General features: G+C 40.6%; 2 protein-coding genes across 4 annotated transcripts in view; one reads left to right on the top strand and one right to left on the bottom strand.

Moving 5' to 3' along the window:
* C3H4orf45 (chromosome 3 C4orf45 homolog) overlaps positions 1–13609 on the top strand; it is a 144020-nt gene extending 130411 nt beyond the window's left edge. The window contains exon 5 of the mRNA XM_050946674.1: positions 13558–13609. Coding sequence (XP_050802631.1) covers positions 13558–13602 — 45 coding nt within the window. The 3' untranslated portion in view covers positions 13603–13609. The remainder of the gene's footprint in view (positions 1–13557) is intronic.
* Positions 1–13630, bottom strand: part of FNIP2 (folliculin interacting protein 2) — an 84751-nt gene extending 71121 nt beyond the window's left edge. For 2 of the 3 annotated variants that reach the window (XM_050946228.1, XM_050946229.1), the window contains exon 1: positions 13536–13630. In XM_050946228.1, coding sequence (XP_050802185.1) covers positions 13536–13630 — 95 coding nt within the window. The remainder of the gene's footprint in view (positions 1–13535) is intronic. The other variant, XM_050946230.1, reaches the window with a different exon arrangement.
* Between the last annotated feature and the right edge of the window lie 4800 nt (positions 13631–18430).

Below are 18430 nucleotides of genomic sequence, written 5' to 3'. Positions count from 1 at the left end.
ATTTTTCAAGTCCAAGTGTACAATACACAGAGTATTTCATCTTGTATTGCAATACACAAGCTATGGAGAGTTTTAAACAATAAGAAGTTCTATGAATACCTGTACAGTGTTTAATAAAAATTGTTATTTTACACTCAGATGCCAAAATGTTGCTTGCAACCTTAAGAAATCAGGCAGTATTTTGGAATTCACAGAACAGATCTGCACAAAAACATGCAAGGCTAACTATATCAAAAAACTGGTAGGTATCTTGAAATTTAAGGTCAACTCTTTACATGTGGAAAACTTACTGCTGATTTAAGATTTTTTCCCTAAAGGTTGCCAAGAAGTATATGGCTAAATGGACAAGCGTCAAACATTGGAAACACTTTTTTGGCTGTACTAAGGGACTTCAGTATAGCTAGAGTTAAAAATCACAAATTCTTACTTCCTGCTAACTAAAAATTTGTCAGGACAGCTGGCCAAATCTCCGTTTCACATCATTGTTATTTTAATATTTCACTAACAAAAAATAAAAAGCCACTGTTGCACTCAAATATCTAGCAGACATACCAACACTGCATTTTAATACAAATATCGCCACTGGAACTAAGTTTAACTCATAGGTGCAGATTACCCTCGACATTTCATCCAGTGGTTTATTTTACTTTAAAAAAAAAATCAGATGGATAAAGTGACAACAATAATTTATAGCTATAAGTGAAACAATGGATCGACTAGGTGTATTTAAGAGCCAGATGCCTGTTTCAAATTTGAAAATTATTTTTCCTATTTTCCTCTTTGTTCCTCCATTAACTACTGAATAGTTTTTACCATTAGGATCAGCCTTAGATAGGTATTTTGAGTTATGCCATTTTAGTGGCAATATTGCTTGATTTAGGTAGAAAAAGAATAAATTTTACTGCATAAAATGCTTGTATAATTTTCTCCTCAACATATTTCCTGTGGCACACCCATAAAATTACATGTGGGGTGTTTTGAATTGAAGAAAATTGGCTCTTGGAAAATGTCTGGAGGTGGACAACTGTTTGATCTGGTCAGGGAATGGACAGATTTAACTGCATTCTCAAGTCTCCTAAGCACTAGACTTTTACTGATTGAGTTACTCCCCTACACTGGGGCTTGGAACCATGTCCAAAACTGCTTTAAAGCACAGCTGTAGCAAATGTGGTTTGTGGTCACATACAGGTTTTATAGGTTGGATTGCCAACCCTCCAGGACTGTCCTGGAGTCTCCAATTAAAGATGTGATGAAATCTCCAGGAACATATCCCACCAAAATTGGTACCCTTACTTATAGATCCTGTCTTGATGGGTAAAAGGGTGTTTTCTCCCCAGTTGTGTTAGCTTGACATGTTTGAAGAGCTCTCTTACTGCTAGTTAAGACACAGGTTTAAACATCTGAAGGTGTGTTCACTGGCTGTGATATAAGCTCCTCTTCCCCTCCCCTCCACCCGCTAAAAACCAGGGCAGCTAAAACACAGTTTCAAATATGTTAGTTTAATGTGATTAAAAAGCCATCTTAATGCTTGTTAAGATGCACAATAATGCAATTGAACTAACATGACAGAAAACCCCACACCCTTTTTACCAATCATGATAAAACCAAGTGTTATATTAAAATATGTATTAAATGGCCTGGCTGCATTCATAACCTAAGCTATAAACATAGTTCAATCTAATGTATTATTAAACAGTGCTTTCAGGAATTCATAACTGTGTTAGCTGCACTGAGTTAACCAGTCCTCCTAACTCCCAATGTTCCCTGAGATCGGTGATCCTATAATGTTCTCTGCCACAATATTCCCAATACTTTCTCCCTATGCATCAACTGCCCCAAGAGTCAGTGCAAGTAGTAACCAGGCAGTTAGCCATAACATGCAAGCAACTTTTTGTGATACTCTATATCCAGGTTGATAAAATGAAGATATCACCAAAGTGTTCAGAGTCCAAGATGATGACAGATCTCTTTTGAAATCTGGAGCAACAAGTTCATCTAAACCAAAGATAGCCTGGCAAAACACAGACAGTGGATTTAATGCAAACAAATAACTGTGAATCATCCAATAAGGAGAAAGAGGGTCAGGAAGAGATTAAATGTAACCGTACTTTGCATTTCTATAATTATTTCAAACCAGAAGCCTAAGCATTTCACTAACATTGAATTTAGCCTCACAACATCTCTGTTGGGAAAGGAACTATAGTGGAGCTCACAGGTTGTTTACAGAGGTGTTGGGAGACACATTTAATTAATATTTCTGTGCACCTTCCTTGAGCATCTTGGGCAGAAAGCGATATAGAAATGGAATATGTTAGCAAACTTTGTGAAAGTACACAGCAGTGAGAGTGTCTAATTGATTCAGCTAGTTTCACAACAGTCACAGCATAGATTTTATTTCACTGCAATCTCTCTTCTACACTAGGCAAAACAGGAATTGCCACTGATGGTGGTAGAAATGCCCACAAAACACTGTATTTAATATCTTGGGACCAACAGGGCTACAACACTGCACACACTGTAGCATCCTGTCTACATACTAAAGTGGTCTTATAAATACCCAAGAAATTTGTTGCTTTGTACTGCTAACACTTTTTAGCTCTCATCTAGATGCCCCAGTACAGTCCATAATAGTCCCCCTGCCCCAAGTGCAGATGAGAAGGCACAGTTATTGCAGCTGAAGCAGTAAATCTAGCCCTCCTAACTCCATCCCACAATGCAGTGCTTCTCTTCTCGATCTGTATTAAGGTATATCTTGCAACTTTTCTCTGCACTTCTGAAGAGAGCTGTGTGTGATTAATTGGTGCACACTGTTATTGGCATTGCATACATGGATCAGTTCTAATCTGGTCATTTGCAAAGACAATTCAAAAAAGTCTGGAAAATGGCATATTTTCCCACAGAAGTTAAAAAAAAAATTGTCAAGAATTCCAGGAATAAGACCTACATATGTCCCCTCAGCTCTTATGTGGGGGGGGGAAAAACAGAATTCCAAGATTTCTTCCAAGGCTGCAATTGAAGTAGAGATGGGAGGAAGAAGAGGGAGGGAAAGAAGAGCAAGACAGTCAGTACTCCCGTAGTAAACCTGGAAAACTCAGAAGGCTCTTGCTCAGTAGCGAAGAGGGTGGGAAGAAAATCAAAACAGCTTTACAGAGAGCTATAAGGACATGGTACCTACAAGAGTGAAGAGCCAGAGGACTTACTTTTTCAGACATCCCCAGACTGGGAGCCCAATTTCTGTCTAAAAGTACCTTACTCTCCATCACATCCTTATTAAGCTATTTTCTGAATGAATTGTTTGCAATAATCTCCATGAACTGAACTACTCTGCAGCTGCCATTACTGGGGACAAAGAAAGGTCTTGTATTGTACTTTATCTGGGTATGGCTACACTTGACATTTCAAAGCGCTTTGAAGTGTGAGTGTGGTTGGAGCGCCAGCGGGAGAGCTCTGCACGTAAACCACATCCCTTACGGGTGCAGCTTGCAGCGCTGGGAGCCGTGCTCCCAGCGCTGCGGCACTGATTATAGAGGCTTTACAGTGCTGTATCTTGCAGCGCTCAGGGGGGTGTTTTTTCACACCCCTGAGCGCGAAAGTTGCAGCGCTGTAAAGTGCCAGTGTAGCCATGGCCAAGACCACAACCTAGAAAGTCTCTTCACCTAGTGCTCACTGCTCCCACCTGGATAGTTTGGCCTTGGGCTTCATCTCACTTTCCACAATGGCTACCATAAATGGTCTCTTCAAAAGTTATTTCTCAACCCTTCTAGGGATTTAAGGCCAGATTTAAAAAAAAAAAAAAAAAGGTCCTTATTTTGACACACAGTGGCATTTCTGGCTACGGTTGCTACCTGGATATCTATGAACCGCAAGGAGCCTAGGTGAAGCTCAGTTAGATTATAGGAATCTATTGAAGTGAACAGCAACAACTTAGAATAAACATACAAGTGCCACTCAACAAACCTTAATACTGCTTTCTGTCTTTTTACAAAGAGTGGAATATTGCCAGGCTTGCAATAAAGTGCTGTGAAGTAGTGCTCAGCAAATGGGATCTCCCCAAGCATTTCGGCACTATGACCAAAGGAATTACTTGTTTCAACTGCCAAGTGATAATATCACAGACCAAAGCTAATAAACAGTTACCAGCTAGAGATCCTGAACAGTTATAATACAACATCCGTTCCATTATGGACACCAGAAGCACCAGTGAATATTTAAAGCTGAAGTAGTGGCCTGTTTGCCAGTTTCAAATCCAGCTGAAACATGATCTCATCTTTTACAGTATGTTAAATGAAATTATATCCTCTTTTACAACATCCTTTCACTCAATCTCCCAACCAAGAGATTTTATGGAAGTCATGAAGCAGAGAGCACACATTTACCAACCGAAATGTAATCCAGAAAGAGTGATTTATTTTGCTTTACACATTCTGACATGTCATGTCAACTGTTAGCTTCACACGTTTCTCCCTCTTAGTTAGAATTTTTACACAACCTCAGCCCTCAGCTTCCTGAAGACAGTTTCAGTCTACAGAGCTGAAAGATGCAGAACGGCATTAATATGAGCCAGAACAGAATTACAATTGCCATAATCAATTTATCCAAAGCCGGAGTCATTCATTTCTCTAGAGCCACGACCCTCCCACACACAAATGTTTCACTTAGGTAATTAGTTGAAATACAAGAGCATTAGAAGATTCTAACTGAATGCATTACATTATTGTAGGAAGCTCCCTTACTGTAGTCCCCAGGATCTGCATTTCTAGTGTCTGGCTTTCTTAATGGACTTTCTACTGAGCACATGGAGCCAGGAGCTTCCCAGAATCTCTAGTATCAGCTGCACAGCGTATTCTTTGAAGTGCAGTAACAGCCAGTATTAAAGGCTTTGAGGAAAGTTTGGGTTTTAACTATACAAAAATATGAATGTTTTCTCTCACACACAAGAACAATTAGGATTTCTTAGAATGTTACCAACAAGTTACAGCCATCAAATGCTTTGCAGCTGAAAGTAATATATACACATTTTTTTCTAGTTATGAAGTTGGTCATATTTTTAATTTTATTATACTGTGTTTTCCCCATAACAGTAATCAGTGCTAAATGACAGAAACTGAATAGGCTTGAGAAAGTCACCTATCGGTAGCAAGAACAACTTCTCGTGGTAAGAGGTGAGGATGTCTCATCATTTTCTGCAGAATTTAAACTTTCATTTATTAAAAAATAAACCAAAACACAAAAGTTTCTCGCCTTTATAGGTCCAAAGATAATCTCCCAAAACGTGAGTCACACCGTATTGTTTCCCAAGCTGCAGACAGACAATTTAGAACATAAGAATGGCAACACTGGGTCAGACCAATTTAGCCTAGTACCTGGTCTTCCGACAGTGGCTGGTGCCAGATGCTTCAGAGGGAATTAATAGACCAGGACAATTTATTGAGGGATCAATCCCCTCTTGTCCAGTCCCAGATTCTAGCAGTTAGAGGTTTAGGGACACTCAGAGCATGGGGTTGCACCTCTGACCATCTTGGCTAATATATAGTCATTGATGGTCCTATCATCCATGAATGTATCTAATTCTCTTTTGAACACAGTTATACTTCTGGCTTTCATAACATCCCCAGGCAATGAATTGAACAGGTTAACTGTACGTTGTATGAAGAAGTATTTCTTTTGTTTGTTTTAAACCTGCTGCCTATTCATTTCATTGGGAAACCCCTGGTTCTTGTGTTATATGAAGGGGTAAATAATTTCAATAAGATTTAATTGCAGAACTACTAACTTTGGTATATAACCTGTCAGTTAAATCTGCCTCTGTGCCAGATGGGTGGCAGATACCTAATATAATACTGATTTAAAAAAAAAAAGTCTGCAGTGGCAATCATGGCAGTTACAGTCCAGTAAGTTTAACTTCAGGACCATGCAAATTGGCTGAAATTATAGTAAAGAACAGAATTATCAGAAACATAAATGAACACAATATGTTGGGGGAAAAGCTTTGGTGAGGTATGATTTCCCTTCACAAATCTATTAAAATTATTGGAGGGAGTCAAACAAACGTGGACAAGGGTGATCCAGTGGATATAGCGTACTTGGATTTTCAGAAAGCCTTTGATAAGGTCCCTCACTAAAGACTCTTAAGCAAAGTAAAGAGTCATGGGATAAGAGGGAAGGTCCTGTCATGGATCAGTAACTTGTTAAAAGACAGGAAACAAAGGATAGAAATAAAGTTTTGGTTTTCACAATAGAGACAGGCAAATAGAGGGGCCCCCCAGGGACCTGTACTGGGACTAGTGCTGTTCAATATATTCATAAATGATCTGAAAAAAGGGGTAAATAGAGAGGTGGCAAAGTTGGAAGATAATACAAGATTACTCAAAATAGTTAAGTCCAAAGCTGACAGCGCAGAGTTACAAAAGGGTGTCATACAATTGTGTGACTGGGCAAGAAAATGGCAGATGAAATTCAGTGCTGATAAATGAATTTCATCTATCAGCACTGAATTTCATATGCCATTTTCTTGCCCAGTCAACAATTGTATAGCTGTCAGCTTTAGACTTAACTATTTTAAGTAATTTTGTATTATCTATTGTGTTCATCTATGTTTCTGATAATTCTCTTCTTCACTATAATTTCAGCCAATTTGCATGGTACTGAAGTTAGACTTACTGGACTGTAACTGCCATGATTGCCACTGAAGACTTTTTTTTTTAAATCAGCAAGATATTAGGTATCTGCCACCCATCTGGTAGAGAGGCGGATTTAACGGATAGGTTATATACCAAAGTTAGTAGTTCTGCAATTCATAACTGAGTTCCTTGAGGACTTTTGGATGAATACCATCTGACCCTGGAGACAAATTACTGTTTAATTTATCAATTTGTTCCAAAACCTACTCTGGCACCTCAATCTGGGACAAGTTCTCAGATTTATCACCTAAAAAGGATTGTTCGTGTGTGGCATCTCCCACATATCCTCTGCCAGGAAGACTGATGCAAAGAATTATTTTAGCTTCCTGCAATGGCCTTGTCTTACTTGAGGTGCTAACGGAGCACTGTCGTCCAGTGGCCCCACTGACTGTTTGGCAGGCTTCCTGATTCTGACGTACTTAAAATGTTTGCTGTTAGTTTTTGTCCTTAGCTAGTTGGCCTTCAAATTCTTTCTTGGCCTGCTAATTATGCTTCTGACTTGCCAGAGTTTATACTCCTTTCTATTTTCCTCAGTAGGATTTGACTTCCAATTTTTAAAAGATGTCTTTTTTTCCCTAACCACCATTTCTACTCTGTTGTTTAGCCATGTAGCATTTTTTTTGGTCCTCAATGTTTTTCTTTTTTTGGAGTATACATATAATTTGAGCCTCTATTACGGTATTTTTAAAAAGTTTCCATGCAGTTTGCAGGCATTTCACTCCCATGTCTGTTCCTTTTAATTTCCATTTGACTAGACTCCTCCTATTTGTGTAGCTTCCCTTTTTGAAGGTGATGTGGTGGATTTCTCTGGTACTTTCCGCTCCAAGGATGTTAAATTGAATTATAGTTGCTATCACTGAGCAGTTCAGCTATTATCTTTTGAACCAGATCTTATGTGCCAATTAGGATGAAATCAAGAATTGCTTCTCCACCTGCGGGTGCCAGGACTAGCTGCTCCAGGAAGCAGTCATTAATTTTAGAAATTTTATCTTTGCATCCCATCCTGATGAGACATGTTCCCACTCAATATTGGGATAGCTGAAATCTCCCATTATTGATATGTTTTCTGCCTATGTTTTCTCTCTAGTCTCCCTGAGCATTTCACAGTCATTGTCCCCATCGTGGTCAGTAGTATATTCCTCCTGCTACACTCTGATTATTCAAACACAAAATTTCTATCCATAATATTCTATGATACTATATGATTCATTTAAGATGTTTACTATATTTAACTCTGCGCGTTCTTTCATGTATAGTGCCACCTCCCCACCTCAACCCCCATCAGTCAGACCTACTCTGTCATTCCTATATATTTTGTACCCTGGTGTTATCCTGTCCCACTGATTACCATTGTTCCACCAAGTTTATTTGATGCCTATTATATCAATATCTTCATTTAATATCAGACACTCAAGTTCATCAATCTTAGCATTTAGACTTCTAGCATTTGTAAACAAGCACTTATAAAGTTTGTCAATATTTAGTTGTCTGCCTTCATGTAATGTAATTGAAGGGGACTCTATTGTTTGACTGTTTCTCATCAGTTCCTACCTAAACTTTATCACCTTCTATCCTCCTTACTAAGATATGTAATAATATCCTTTAATAAATCCTCCCCAAGGGATGTATCTGTCTGAATCGCGTGCTCCTCTGTAGCTGTTGACTCTTTCCCAGCCCCTAGTTTAAAAACTCCTCTATGAACTTTTTAATTTTACATGCCAGCAATCTGGCTCCATTTTGGTTTACATACAGCCAGGGGTGTCCAAACTTATTGACCCTCTAAGCCACATACAACAATCTTCAGACGTTCAAGAGCCGGGGTGTGCCTGCTCGGGTTTCAGCCCCATGGGAGGCGCCTGCCAGGGTTCAGGGCTTCAGCCCTGCAGGAAGGGTGGTCTTGGTGCACGTGGGATCATGTGCCCCCCAATTTATGCCAGGGTTTGCTGGCCCCACTCAGTCACATGGTGTCGCTGAGTCCCCTCCCTGCATGGCAGTTGCTGGAGCTGGCAAGCTGTGGCTATGGGGAAAGGCAGACACAAACAGCTGGGAGCTGCAGGTAGAGCCCCTGCTTTTGCTGCTGCCTCTCCCTTTGGAGATAAAGCAGCAGCTTCTCCCTGCAGTTCCAGGTGTTAGTTCTGCATGGAGAGGCAGGGCAAACATCTGGGAACTGCAAGGAGGGGCTGCTGAATGTAAGAAGGGAGAGCCCGGGAGTGTGTGACTCAAGCTGTTGGCGGACATTAACCTTTAAATTGTGCCCCACCCCACCCCAGCAGGCAGCATTCATCTCTGGTGGGGCTAGAGGCTTCTTCCATAGGGCAGAAGCCCTGAGCTTCTTCTCTCCGATCTGATAGGTGGAAAATTGGGGGGAGGGACCTAGGGGCTCCATGAGCCGCACTTTAACTGTAAAAGAGCTGCATGTGGCTCACGAACCATGGTTTGGCCTCCCCTGGTATAGCCCATGCTGCATAAGCTCCTCCTTTCCCAAAAAGTTCCCCAATTCCTAAATCCCTCAGTGCACCACTGTCTCATTCACACATTGAGACCCTGCAGGTCTGCCTGTCTTACTAGCCCTGTATGTTAGACTGGAAGCATTTCAGAGAACGCTCCCATGGAGATCTTGAATTTTAATCTCTTACCTAGCAGGCTAAATTTGGCCTCCAGGACCTCTCTCTTATCTTTCCCTATGTCATCCATACCTACATGTACCTCAACCACTGGCTCCTCCCCAGCACTGCACATAAGCCTGTCTAGATGTCTTGAGAGGCCTTCAACCTTCGCACTCAGCAGGCAATTCATCATTCGGTTCTCCCAGTCATCACAAACCCAACTATCTATATTTCTAAAAATTGAATCCCCCATTACTATTACCTGCATCTTCCTAATACCATGAGTCCCCGTGCAAGAGGATGACATAATACTATGACATTATCTGGAAAGAGTCCCAATTATGGGATCATTTCCCTCTGCTCCAGCTTGATGATCTCCTTCCCTGAGACCTTCATCCTCCTTAACAGTGCAGAGACTTTCAGACTAGGGGTGGGCATGCTCTGCTGTATCCTGGAAAGTCTTATGCATGTACTCCTCTATCTCCCTGAGCCCCTCCAGTTCAGCAACTCCGGTCTTCAGAGCCTGAACTTGGCCACTGAGGGCCGTGAGCTTCTTGCACTGAATGCACACATTTATTCCTTCTCATAACAGAAGAACCAGGGGTCAACAAATGAAATTAATAGGCAACAGGTTTAAAACGAACAAAAGGAAGTATTTTTTCACTCAACAGAGTGTCAGCCTGTGGATCTCTTTGCCAGAGGATGTTGTGAAGGCCAAGAATATAACAGGATTCAAAAAAAGACCTAGGTAAGTTCATGGAGGATAGGTCCATCAATGGCTATTAGCCAGGATGGGTAGGGATGGTGTCCCTAGCCTTTGTTTACTAGAAGCTGGAAATGGGTGACCGGGGATGGATCACTTGGCGATTACCTGTTCTGTTCAATCCCTCGGGGACACCTGGCATTGGCCACTATTGGAAGACAAGATACTGGGCTAGATGGACCTTTGGTCCAAGCCAGTATGGCTGTTCTTATGTCACCTGCCCACAAGTCAGGTAAACATACATGCCGCTTTCACTGTCATAAACAATTGCAGGTGCTCTGCTTGTTCATCACTTTCTCCAGTAGTAGAGTGAAGGTAACAAGACTCTACTCAGTTTCATGGCTGAAACCCTGTGGAAAAAGAGGTGAAAGTTACAAATATTATATCAATTTTACAGCATCTGCTTAGGAGTGCCAGGAGAAACAGTAAAGGCAGACACAGAAAAGTAAGAGTCAGAGACTGGAGGGGAGGTAAAAATAGCAGAGATCCTCTTCTCTCCACAACCAGTTTCAGCCACGTCTCCATTAGTACAAAGATCTTTCCCAATGAACTTTGTACTGAATCATGTTGAGCTAGAAGCCGCCAAATCCCAGAGATACCCCCAGAATATTTAGTGCTGGCTGTCACAGCTCATCCTTTGAAATTCAGTAGCAGATGACATTAAGGGTTTTCAGGAGAGCTGGGATTTGAGGGTCTAGTTAAAAAAAAGCAAAGACCCTTATTAAATGAAGAAGTGTGGGTTGTGTACAGGAACAGAACTGTGAATCATGCATTACCATCAGACATTTATTTAAGAATGGGAGTGTTGAGGGTTTAAATATTCCATAAGTGGTAGTGGTGGGAGACAAATAGGCATAGAACCCCAGAACACAATTTAAAAAAAAAAAAAAAAAAGAAGACAAGTGAAAAACAAAACAAACAAACAAAAAGTGGGGGACAGGAGAAGAGATAAAACTGCAGAACAAGTGCATGCAATCCTAAAAGGTGTAATATAATTTAATTTGTTAAGAATAATGTTAGATTTTTCTGAATTTCACACAGTATTTTAATATTACAACCTGAAAATTCAGTAGCCTGAAAAAAATCTGGTATAGTAAATAAATAAATAAATAGCTGTACTATATGGCCCGATGCTGCAAGGAGCTCCATGCTGACATGCTCCTATTGACTTCAGTGGGACTCTGTGCAGGAGTCTGCCCACCTGGAGCTCCTTGCAGGATCAGGCCCTTAAACCTAGATCTGGGAACATTTTAATTAAAATTAAATCCCTGCAAATGGGTTTGCACCATAATCGGTTTTTGTACTTCTGGTCCAAAGAAATATACATTAAGGCATAAATTTGAAATTAAGAATAATTCTGGACAAGTATATAAACACATGCTTTCGCTCTTTCAGACTTTCTCCATGTCCCCCAGTACTACACGGATTTTGTCTGCATTATGATTTAAAGGGACAATGAATTCTGGGCCTGGCCATTCTAAGTCTTCCCAATCCATTAGCAACACTCTAGAAATAATGTGGCAATAACGTTAGATTCCCCAGTGATTCATAACATTTACAGCAATCACTTTAGAATCTGGCTATATAATCCAAATCTGACATTACCCAATGTTGGCTCTGATCCTGCAATTTGTTTCAAGTAGATGACATTTGATCCATGCAGAGCACCTCTGAAGTCAAAGGGTTCTACGTTGGTGGTCCCCTGTGCTTGCACTAAGTCACTTGTTGAATGTGGTCTGTTCCTGTTTGTTTTTACTCCTAGTCTCACTCCCCACAGCAGTCTTAGCATTTCAGGAAGTGAAGGTCAGGAATCTTATCAATTTGTTAGTCTCTAAGGTGCCACAAGCACTCCTCGTTCTTTTTATCAATTTCTATACACTATCTACTCACAAGACCAAGCTAGTCATGGTGAGTAGTCACGTGAAGGTTGGATACATATGCAATACCATTTACTTTGCTTGCCACAACTACCCTGGTCTTGTGACCCGATAAGGTATAGAGAAAGGATCCAGAATCTTGTCACTTAACTTGCTCAGAATATGGTCCCTGTAGGTTTATTAATTTATTTATTTACAGCCATCATCAAACCAGGACTACACATCCAGGCCCCTAAAGGAATCCCTATATATTTCATGTGCAAAAGTTCATGAAATCATTAGCATCTAAAGCAATGACAGGCATGCAGCTCCCTGTTGTTCCACATGATCAGAGGTAACAAAAGATGTAACCTTGAATTCAAGGTAAGACACATTTCAACTCGGATTTAAAAAAGAAAAGATCTGAATTCAAGTTACCCAGGTAATAAAACACAAACACTAAGAAAGATGAAGGCAGAATGTTTTCTATATTATTTTATTTGGAGTCTGGAATTAAAAAATAACAGTTTATGCATATGAGGAGATTTGAAATCCAGACAAAATGGCTGAGACATCAAAGAGAAGAAAAAGAAGCAGAAGACAGCAGAGAAAACAACTATATAGGTAAAATAATTTTCATCTGCTTCTCTGCCCCCACTACTCTTTTGCATGTGTTTTTCTGCACTATTTAAGGGTAGATGTGACATCAAGCCATTTTGTTTAACTCAGGAATATGTTATATTCCCAATTTTTAATTAATCTGGTCCATAGTGAGACTCAATAACTGTCAGTTTTGCTGCACACCCGACTTTCTATTCCATGTAATATCATATTCATAGTTACAGCACCTGTGGCTATGCTACTTACAGCAGTTGTAACTTGCTCAAAAGTCTGGAGATTTTAAGGACAAACTCAAAGGACTGAGAAACACCCCAGAAGACTGAAGATTACGCTGTTATGTCTGATACTGATTACACTGAAAAATCCAGAGAATAAAGGTTATAGGCCTTCTTTTGCAGTGAGGAAAGGTGGTTTGAGGCAGATGTCCAAGTGTGAGTGACCAATTCCACACCCCAGGATCTATCACAGTTAAAGCTCATTCACCCAATTTAAGACCCTGTAAGGTGGCTGGCACCAGACCTCAGACATCCACACAGTCCGGTTAGTACAACATTAATGCTTAACAAAACGACTTTTGTACAGAAGGCTTGTAGTGAAACAGCTCCCAAACATGTATAAGTGTCTGCACTAGGGGAAATCTCAGCCATTTTCCCAAACCTGTTAGATCAGAGCCCAACCTAAGCAGAATATTCCCCAACAGAGGCACTAACTCTCTAGCTGGCTCTAAATCAAAAGTACTGAAGCAAACTATTACCAGTAAGACGTTCTTAACGCGCTTTACGTTTCCAAAGCACTGTGTGAACGTGAACAAATCGATACCAGGGTGATCAAAAATGACAAGAGCTGGGGGTGCGCGCGCTCCGGCTGGCTCCGGGGAAATGTACACACCCCTTCATTCCCGCTGGTGCCCCTGCACAGGGCTTGCTTTCTTGGCTCCAATAAGGCTCCCCCACCCCTTGGGTAATGTCCTTTTAGTAAAATCCCTGGCATGAAAAAAACAGTTTCTCACCTAAAGGCAGGTCCTTCCTTAGGTGTCTTGCTTGGGGGAGAAGCCGAGCTGCTGCCCCTTTTGTTAAACAGCTTCTGGAGCAGTGTAGGAGCCATGCTGCTGCTGCTTGTTACCGCTGCCCGTACTCACAGCAGCCCCAGTGGGTAGCGCACGCACAGCAGCTCAGCTGGCTGGGAACAGGAAGAGCGGCGGCGGCAGCATCCTCGCTGCAGCGTGGCCGCCTGGCATTGCACGCAGGAGGGACAGGGGCTACAGCTGGCTCAGCGTCCCCACTCCCAGCAAGGGAGGAAACAGCCAATCATATGACTAAAGAAGAGGAACCCGCCGCCCAGAGGCGCTGACAACTCCCTCTTGCAGGACAAGCCCCTCTCAGCCCGGAATCCTCGGATCCGAACGCGCAACATCCATGGAACGTTCTCCATTGGATACTCGGGATTCCAAGCCTTCCCCCGACACGTGGTCAAAAGCCAGAGTTAAAGGGACATGAGCCCTGTTTCAAGTCCTCTAAGGTTGGGAGGTTTGAATGGAAGGGGTTGGGCGGGAAAAGAGTAAAGATAGGATTTCTGATTCTTTCCAACAAATATTTTATCGGATTTCTCTCCTCAGCCAGTTCAGTTCCCTCTCAGTGAAGTAAATTATTAAAAAATATGCACAAACTGACCTAACAGTACAGAGGTGTTTTTGTTTTTTTCATTTGCTAATATTGAAAAAAATATCTGATTTATTGGGTGGAATTGTGCATTTTCCCTAATCCCTGGATCGAAAAAGTCCATTGAATGTTGTGAATGTTCAGATCCAAGGTTTGCCATTGGGTCCTTTCTTTATAATAGAACAGATCCAGATCCTGAATTTGGAGACTTTTGGATTATTTTTTCTTCTAGCCCTTGTCTCTGTAACAGACTGACAGAGTTCGCTGATCCAAAGACTGAGGAAATGCCAGTTTATCTGTTTATCAAGGATCCAAACTTTGGCCTCATCTGTGGATTAGGCATTTACTTAATTTTACCATTCAAGTATTCCCACTGGGACATTGCAGGATTGGGGCCTTTGTGGCTTTGTTCATTTCTGCTTTTTTATGGTTTGTTTTGTTCACAGGTGAAATAATCTAATTAGCTGATGCTATCTTTCTGTTGGGGGTTATGGGGGGAGGGTTGTTTTGGGTGGTTTTGTTTGGCAGAAAGACCATACATCTTATTTCCCACATTCTTTTAATTACTTATCCTTCAAAAATGGGTTGGAAAGGTGTGATATGCTGCCTTTTTTGCATATAGCCAGCTCCACAGCCTATTACAGGAGAGGTAGGACTAGCCTTTTGGGGCAATTTGGCAAATGGGAGTAATTGAAGTAAGCAGTCCTGCACTTCCCCAAAGAAAGGGACTGGGCCCTGGTGCAGTCATGCACCTTCCTCCTCTTCCCACCCATGATGAGGCCTCAGACTAATTCTTGTCCTTACTGATTTGCATAGAGGTGAAGAGCCTTGTAGAAGGACTAGTATTATGTGCATATGGGGTTGGGAAAAGCTTTTGAAGAGGATCCAAAAACATGTTTCTGATTTTTGGAAACCTCATTCCATTTAGTGTTATTCCAAAAGCAAAATAAAGTAAAATAATACAGGAGAACCTTTTCAGAAATAGCTATATGAGCCCAAGATGAAAGTCATCATGGCAGACAGGGATATTTAATAGAATTGAGAGAGAAATAAGATGCTCCACAGAAAAGGAAATGAGAGTTCTCTCTCTTGCCAACTAACTATACCCCAATCAGTTCAAACTCTGTATATATCCAGTTATGATATCTCAAGGTACTAGGTACAAGGTACTAAGCAGCTACTCCCATAGCTAACAATAGGCACTACTTGGATGATCTTTAATGTAGGCATCTGACCCTTGAATAGCGGACTATGTCTCTTTCATAAAGTTCTCAAGCAATTTTTGCTGTTGCAAAGACTGTGGGCTCTAGTCTACTTGAGGGTTGATGCTTGGTACAAAACTGGTTCACAGTGGTTTGTGTTTGTGTGTGTGACAGTGATTGTCATCTCAGTTTGATACCAACATATACAGACACTGCTGGGCCCTTTCAAAACTACAGTACTTCTGATGGCAATTTCTCAACAATTATGAAGTAAATGAAGCTGCACACTGGGCTTTGGGGCCCAACTTCCACAACCACTGTGCACTGTCACATGCTTGTCAGGCAAAGTGGACAGAGTTAGGAAGTAAAGTATAAGTGGCAAGAAAGATGGGTTGCTTCTTTACATACACATAAGTGCAAAACATGGTGAAGTGGAACAAAAAATAGGCCATTTGCTGATAAAGTTTAACAGGTTGTGAAGCAAAAGGGCTTCTCCAGAGATCAGAATATGTAAATAGAAATGAATAAACACATATCCACAGTATCTATCCAGAGTCTGACACCCTGCTTACTATAAGAGGCAATGTAACTGATGACACTCTTCCATCAGAAGAGAAGCTAGCCTTTATAGAGGTAGCATCTGACTGTGTCCCCATCAGTAAGCTATGGCACTGATAGGTTGTCACCCCAAACTTTTTGATAACTGGAGGCTTGGATAATCAAAGCATCAACTCTGCAGAGCTCCTAAGTTTCACAGGAGAGTAACTCTTCAGAAGCTCCATTCCTACAAAGCTTAGGAGCTACATTCTTTCCCTAGGACAGGGCAGGGAAGGAACCAAGTCCCCTGAAATACATACCTGACTTCCCCAGCCTGAAGCCAGATGAAACTTCCAGTTCTATTTGGGCTGATGCCTCTGGCTACTGTCTCTGAATCCTGAACACGCTACTTAGGTTTCGGCTCTGCAGAGCTTCTAAACTGTTCAGAGCCAAAGCTAAGCTTTGCAGGATCTACAAAGGAGCTTAGAAGCTCCACAAGAGCTCAACCTATGAGTAAACTCAGAAGATACAATTGATCTTTAGTTAATCCAGAGTTTCAGTTAACCAAAGGAGAGTTTACAAACGCTGACCTAATTGTTTGATATGGTGATGTATATTTTATAAAAGTCTTTGACAATGGGCCATATCTTTTTATGTGTTTTGTAAAGCAAATAGCATATTTTGGGCACTGTAAAAATAATTGAATACAAATTTTCTTGGCACTTCAAAAATACTGAATAAAATATGATCAATTTAGGAAATATCTAGAGTCTGGAATTTATAATATATTATTATATAAAATGATAAGATCTCTTTACAGAGAATTTTAAAAAAAGACATGATCACTGCCACAAAGAATGTATCATACCTTGCAAGCAGCTAGACAAGCTGCCAGCAGCAGAGAGCTGGGGACTGTAGAAAATATCCCCTCGCAGCAAACGCACTTACTCATTCTTGGTTGAATGGAGTGTTATATAACATGCTGTTGCTGCAGCAACCTTTCCCACCCTCTTGGCTAATGTCTTAGCAAGGTGTGTTGCTATGATATAGATGAACAGTTTCACTGTCTTTTACGTAAAGAACATACTCGGTTAAAAGAGAAAGAATTTTTAAAGGGAAATGATCCCTTTAAAGTAATTATTCTAGCAGAGTCGTTCTGAAACACCAATGATGTATAGAATAAAGCACTTGTTTGTTAACATTCTCTGATATTAAAAATCAACAAAAAGGGTTTATTAGAGATGTCTTCTTTTAATCACTGCAATCTAATTGATTAGCATGGTGGGGGTGGAGGAGAAAGAAATGAAGAAAATGCATAGCTGTCAAAGGAGTATTTATAATCGTTTGAAAGCCATCCCATCATTTATGTCTGTTATCAGGCAGTCTCATTTTTCTTGCACCTTTTTTTTCTCTAGAGGTCAGGGCATCTGAAAACTGGTGGAGGATAAATGCATGACTTTCCCTTTAACTTTTTAAGTCCATCCTTCCTCTTTGAGTTTTACTCTAACATTGCCATAGGTGGGTTTTCTTTTTTAAATTACCTCACAAGTTTAGGATGTACCAGATACATTTGAATTCAGTTTAATGGCAATTTCTCTAAATCCTGCTAGAAGCCAAACATCCCCCTTTGTCAGTGAACTGCAAGGCAAGATTTTCAAAAGATTTTTCCATTTGAAAATCTAGCTACAAATGTCTCTCTCTCTCTTTTGGCACTTGAGTTCACATGGTACTCTGCTGAACCACTACATATTTTTCAGTTTGCATTCACTCCTGCATCGTGCTAAGTGCTCTGCCTCAATCAAATGAGCACTTAAGCTTGTGCTTAACTTTAAGTATGATTAATTCTATTAAAGTCAATAAAACTACTCACATTCTTAAAGTTAAGCATGTGCTTAGGTGCTTTGTTGAACTGGGCCAGAGCTCAGCCTCTTGCAGGATCGAGCCCTTACAGCTTAAACTTTTCTTCCCTCTGTCAAATGCAGGTTCACAGTCTAATAAAGAGTAAAGGAATGAAAAAATTAAACTATATTTGATAGACAGAAATCCTAATGTGTAACAATTTCATCATGATCAAAGACCTGTGGAGAAGAAGAGGAAAAATGCTAGGGTTATTCCTGAACTCTGACATTTTGTACAAGTTAGCTCTATGAACCCAGACAATGAGAGAGAATACAGCTTTTTTCCCCTGAATGCTTTTTGACAAGGCAGAATAATTAAATGTGTTTATTATAGAGGGCATTGTGTTCTTTTGTCAGTTAATGTGATGATGCCTAACTGTAGAGTCTGAATGTCAAGTTTTAAACTGAGTTCAACTTTATATATTCTGTACAAAATGTTATCAAGTAAAGAGAACACTAATTCCTTGAAATGTGTTTAGTTTTCTGTCGATGTAAATACCTAGTTCCACTCTAGGAAATTCATGGTTTATGTAAGACTCTTACTGGTGTGAAAAATTCAGTCACAGTTAGTATCATGCCAGCTTTCATCTCCAAAAAGCTGTGTGACAG

The sequence above is a fragment of the Gopherus flavomarginatus genome, chromosome 3 (assembly GCF_025201925.1).
Source record: "Gopherus flavomarginatus isolate rGopFla2 chromosome 3, rGopFla2.mat.asm, whole genome shotgun sequence".
Taxonomy (NCBI): domain Eukaryota; kingdom Metazoa; phylum Chordata; order Testudines; family Testudinidae; genus Gopherus; species Gopherus flavomarginatus.
The sequence above is the reverse complement of the archived record's forward strand: the minus strand, read 5'-3'. Positions and strand labels throughout refer to the sequence as shown.